Here is a 5,946-nt window from a genome sequence, read left to right on the forward strand (position 1 = left end):
CTGTCTGGTTCAACATTTGATACGAGAGCAAATAGTCGGTTTTATATTTCTAGCCTAGCACACAAATAGTTGAGCAAATGAGTGAGCACTGTGGTGCACGGCAAGCCAATTTCATGCTCAGCAACGCTCTGAACAGGCCTGATATCATCACGCTTCTCATAATAAAATGTCCCTTTGTAAAATATACGGGATGAATATGGACACAGTTACCCCACTCACTTGAACCAATGAGCTGCAAACCAACTCCATAGAGACTACGATTTATTCATGTAATCGTTTGCACAGAGCAGTGCAACATACAAAAAAAGGAGCAGTGTTGCCTTTTTTCCAATAGAAAAATGTTTATTTGTTAACATTGTTTAGATGTAGCTTAGTATATGCATCCCCTCTAATCATGGAGGGAGATTACATATATTTCAAGAGAGTCTGATGCTGCTGTGTCTTTGTAGTATTCCAATATAAGGTGAATCCAACACGAGTTGAGTCATATATCCTTTCCACCCAAACGGGTTGAGGGGCTTACATCAAGCGGCAGGCAACTAATGACAACAGCGGTCTACTGATTGTTAGAGACTCGCAGTTCAGGAAAAAGGTACGATAACAGGGAGATTCAGTTTTTTCAGGCTGTTTTTTCCGATAAAATCTTTGGCTTGAAGTGGCAGATCGCAGTCTGTATGTTCATCGAGGTTTGATATAAGAGAGAGATCACAACACATTAGGCCTAAAGCGACAAAGATAACAATCATATAATTATCCAGCAAGTGCGGGATGAGTAGTCATATTCCTATAGCTTACCCCTTCTTCTTAAATTAAATATACAACGTCTCATTATGGGCTATTCATTTTCATTCATGTTTGTAGTTTGTAGGCATACTTTGATAGTTTATGTCCACATATAGGCTACACATTTAGCCCTATCAACAAATGGAAAATCTCTTTACTAGCCTTGACTTTCCACAAATATTGTGCCCCCAAAAGGTGACTCCTGCAAGCGAAGTCTCAGTCACTCTCCTCCTTGTCTTCCTGAATGGTGGTGGTGGAATGGTTGTACAATCCTTGCGCCATGAGCTGGAGAGCCAGGCCGTTCTTATAGCCGTTGGCCTTTTTTATTTTCGCCCGTTTGTTTTGGAACCAGATTTTGATTTGTGACTCATTGAGGTTGAGCTCTTGAGCTAGAGACTGTCTCCTCTGCTCCGTGATATAACGGTTGGCCTGGAACTCAGTTTTCAGTCTTTGGAGCTGCTCAGCCGTGAACGCCGTTCTGGGTCGCTTGTCTTCCTTTTCATTTTTCGTCTTTTTCAATTTCCGTGTCCTTGGGCCTACAGTAGGGACGACAATAAAAACGGGAATATAAATATTCAGCGAGCGCCAGACACCTAGTCTCACTATCATCACCAAAAACCAATTCCATTGCAGATTTTAGGCTAGACTTATTAATAATACCCTAATTATAAAAACAACGTACACAAATAATAACCGCTACTAGGGTAGCCTAGTGGTTAGAGTGTTGGACTAGTAACCGAAAGGTTCAAATCCCCGAGCTGACAAGGTACAAATCTGTCGTTCTGCCCCTGAACAGGCAGTTAACCCACTGTTCCTAGGCCGTAATTGAAAATAAGAATGTGTTCTTAACTGACTTGCCTAGTTAAAAAAAGTTATTTTGTCAAATCACATAATCATAAAAATAACCAATATAATCACGGTAGGCTAATAAAAATAATAATAACAATAAACGTTATTACAGTTGAATACTTTGTCTAACGGTATGGTCATCCCAATGGTAGACCTTCAATAATAACTATGAATAGCATGATGTCCTGAGAAGAATAAGGTCCATAGTGCACTGAGCAGCAGGCCTTTGTGTGAAGGGAACAATAACTGTAGGTCGACTTTCATAATTATTTAGCAAAAATATGCAAACAAAAAACTGTAGGCTACTAAAGCCAACTACAGCTATTTAAAAACATACAATCGTTTAAGGACTATTGGCCAACTGTGTCGGTTATAGGCCTTTCATTGATCACAAGTAGTTAAAGGCCTAATAAAAAAAATAATCGTTGAAGCTCAGTGATCTTTAGCTGTTGACATAAGAAAGGAATTAATATATTTTGTACCAAATGCAGACCCAGGTATAGGCTTATGTGCATAAGGGTAGCCTACGCTACAGTATACATTTAAATATTAAATTGTGTCCTTTGTTATCATGGTGCCAGAGACAAACAAATAAACAATATGATGAGAAACAGGAAATGTAATTTATCCGTTATTATCTCTTTCTTAAAATTGTATTTTGATGCTAGGCCTAATCCTATATCATTTTCTAACACAAATATAAACTCTTCAGTAAATAGTTTTTGTTTAAGATTAAATGTATAGCTTTAAATGTCATGTCATTATTGTTGCACTGATTTTATCAATACCTACGGCATAAAACATATATTTTTGACAAGTTTATGGTAATTATGAAAAGCTCATTTATTCGCCAAAACGCCATTGGAACCATTGGACTGTGGAACTTAGAACAAAATAAACATTGTGCATGCTTTATTTAACGTAGCCTAACATTTATTAAATACATTTAGTTGGGGAATTACACTAATTGCATACTCAGATAATATACAGCCTTCTCTATCAAGACAGGCAAAGTTGTTCATTAATTCAACATGTTGACATCACTGAGATTCTTATTCTAGTTTTTTTCCCAGATGCACGTTCTTAAAGTGTATTAAATGTAACCTTATTTTTCTAAAGTCTCATTGGAATGTTTAAATATATATGGTACATGGTCTAATAAGAGGTTATGAATCATGTACATGTATAGCCTGTATAGGCCTATATTGGCCTAAACGTGTATTCTGTTAAATGTACGAGCTCTATCTCTCTTTCAATCCAATGAATGGAGTATGTTCTCATGTTAAGTGACACATTTTAAAACATGTCATATCTGCAAGGCATTTTGGGGTGAGCCTACAAGATGAAACCAGTGGCCAGGACCAAGATCTCACTTGCAAATAAGGAGAGTGAAATGTTAGGCCACACAGTCATCGATGAAATGATGTTTACATATTCTGATATGTTCTCAAATGGACCAATGCTGCTCTTGAAAAGCACCTATTCGATTTTTCACTGTTTCAATTTATTTGACTTCTCTCGGTAGAACAGAGTAGATGTCACACAGTCCTATTTCAAAATGAATTAACACAAAATTATCCAAGTAGCCTATTTTCAGCTTTTTTGTTCCATATATTTTTCTAGTAGGCCTGAATAATGGATTATTTACATATGATATGGCATAATTTAAATTTGCAAAAGTTTGCTTCCTGTTGAAAAAAAGATTGAGTAGGCCTACAATATACTGCTTGCTTCAAATGGCACCCATAAAGGTTGTATATAGAACCATTTTGTAGGGTTATTTGATCAGAACCCCAGGGGCTCTTCTTCACTAAACCAAAATTGGTTCCATGTAGAACCCTTGGGTTCCATATAGGGTTCTATATGGAAACAATTTCGGTTCTGTACAGAACCTTTAGGAGTGCCATATATCAGCATAGAAATAACCGTTTTTGGTTCTATCTAGAACCTTTTTTCTAATAATATATGTTAGCCTGCTCTACAGCCAGTCACTCTTTTCATGCAGTAACAGGACCACTACGCCATTACCTACAAATATTGTAATTTATCACAGCGTGAAAATAAAGTATAAAATGCAGTTGAATTTAAGTATAAATGTGCAACTTCGACGAATTAATAACAAATATATCAAATACAAGCATGTTGAGGAAATACTTATATTTCTGCAACGGGACAATAAGGCATTTATAACATTACGCATTAGGCTACAATACCCTGACAAAAGCTTGTTCAAGAAACTATTGCCTCACCAGATGACGGCCTGTCCGAGTATCTAGTGCAGTATACCCAGGCAGGCCACAGCAGCGGCTGGGACTCGGCTTTGGGCGCTGCTCCGCCACTACCGCCGTTCACAACCATGACAGAAGATGTGTTCTCGCCGAACTTTGGCGTGCTGCCTCCAGAGCTCTCGTCAGCCTTCGATGACGAGGTGCTCTTTTGTGGGGTGGGAGACAAGGCCAAGGACGAAGTGGAGGAAGAAGTGCTGTCGCTGCTGCAGTTAGAGTCCTGGCATGGGGTTCCAGGATGATTCGGCCTGGCGACCAAAGGTTGGGCGCGCTCTCGGCTGGAAGTTTGCGCACGTTCCCTAGCCCCTAAACCATGCTCCTTCCGGCAGCCGAAATCTGGCCGCAGAATATTGTCAATAAAAAAGTTCGTGGTTCTGTGCGCTTGCTGCGCTGCTTGGAGAGGCAGGATAGGCGGCGAAGGCAGACTGCGAGAAGGAGAAACGCTCTCCCCTTCACTAGACTCCGGGCTGTGTAGAGCCCTTTGCTTCTCCATTGCTGAAAGGGACTGCAAAAGGGTCGATCCAGGCTCCTAACTAATTCCACTTGTTGGTGTGTATTGGTATCCAAATTTAAAAGAATGAAGCAATACGGTGACCACTAAAGGCTCATTAATACCTCTCTGATTTGGGGCACTTTTTGATTTCTAAATTGTTGACATCCCTCGTGCGTAACGCTCCAACGTGTCATGGTCGTCGACATGACAAGACTGACAAGGCATTGCGCTCTCCTCTCGCAGCCCCGAGCTTTTCACCACTGTAGGTATGACAGTTCGATCTTCACCAACTCCTCACATCACATTTCCCACACCAACCGGAAGCACGTGAACCCTTTCGAACGTGTAGTGGGCCAATCAATGAACGATACACTTTTGGACACGGGTGACGACGTCCAATAATGTCTCGCAACTCTGGGTAAGTAGGCTGCATGCTATCAAATGGGTTTTAAGAAAACCAAACAAGAGGTTATCACCGCTACGCGCCTTCTGCAACCTTGTCTATTCTCAGCAAACGAATGCTAGACCTATAAGAGAATACAATAATAACAAATACGGATATTTCACCTCGGTCAAAATATGTTGTCCCTAAGACAGGCTAGGCTGTATGGTGTTTTCGATTGTTGTACAATGTTGCTACAGCCAAATGGGACGTTTGATATTAGCGTTAATCATTAAAGGTAGGGTATAGTCACTGGTGAACAGGGGTGGAATGACATTATAGGCGCGCGCACACACACAGCAAAAGGATCCAACAGAAGCGATTTGAATGCCTATACCGGTACTTCACATTAATTCAAAACAAATGTATAATGATAATGAATAGTGTAGGCCATTTGCAGTTGCAACGCAATCACACGTCCAGCCCACATTGTTTAATTTCATTTGGGCCAACAAAACTGAAATCTTTATCCACAAGCTATTTGTTGGTACTTAATTAAATTATAATTGGGACACTACCGTTATCCCATTTAGTAACCATTGTGTGGCTGTTGTGAGACGCGATTAATTTCTGACAGTAAATGGGCGCAGTGACTGCAATCTTGCCTGCAAAGAGATGCCTTAAGAGAGACCGCAAAGGAAAATTCCTAGGTTTTAATTACTCTTCATTCCGACTGTTCAGTTTGGCGCCCATCACAGCCACAAAATCATAAACCCCGCCTATTTCTACAACGTACCTTCTTAAAATCTGATTTTAAAACTAGCCTTAAACTTCACCTTAACCGCACTGCTAACCGTATGCCTAACCGTAACCTTAAATTAGACCAAAAAGGAAATATTTGTTTTCATAAATTATTACAATATAGCCAATTTTGCCCTTGTGCCTGTGGTAACTAGTAACAACCAGAAGGGTGAAAAGGCAGTCAAAAGCTGTCATCATTCCCGCGCAGGAGGCTTAATCAAAATAGTGCGCGGGGCTGAGGCTCAACTACAGGCATGCGAGAAGCACGTTCTTCTCAGGGTACTGATAAAGCGCAATGAACTGAATAATACCAGGGTCCTCAGAGACGCTATTTACACAAATTAGTTTATTGA

General features: G+C 40.1%; 1 protein-coding gene across 1 annotated transcript; it reads right to left on the reverse strand.

Moving 5' to 3' along the window:
- Positions 1–268: 268 nt before the first annotated feature.
- Positions 269–4,694, reverse strand: en1a (engrailed homeobox 1a). Its single transcript, XM_024416299.2, has 2 exons — positions 3,882–4,694; positions 269–1,319 (listed from the first exon to the last, which is right to left on the reverse strand). The coding sequence occupies exons 1-2, from the start codon at positions 4,408–4,410 to the stop codon at positions 1,000–1,002; spliced, it is 849 nt and encodes a 282-aa protein (XP_024272067.1). The 5' UTR covers positions 4,411–4,694; the 3' UTR covers positions 269–999.
- Positions 4,695–5,946: the final 1,252 nt, after the last annotated feature.

Source organism: Oncorhynchus tshawytscha, linkage group LG03 (assembly GCF_018296145.1).
Source record: "Oncorhynchus tshawytscha isolate Ot180627B linkage group LG03, Otsh_v2.0, whole genome shotgun sequence".
Taxonomy (NCBI): domain Eukaryota; kingdom Metazoa; phylum Chordata; class Actinopteri; order Salmoniformes; family Salmonidae; genus Oncorhynchus; species Oncorhynchus tshawytscha.

What these genes read in the sequence shown, in the direction of transcription:
- en1a (XM_024416299.2), bottom strand. Translation starts at nt 4,410, where the DNA reads ATGGAGAAGCAAAGGGCTCTACACAGCCCGGAGTCTAGTGAAGGGGAG. An exon ending in CTCGGACAGGCCGTCATCTG is followed by an intron (nt 1,320 to 3,881) that starts GTGAGGCAATAG and finishes TCCCTACTGTAG; the next exon opens with GCCCAAGGACACGGAAATTG.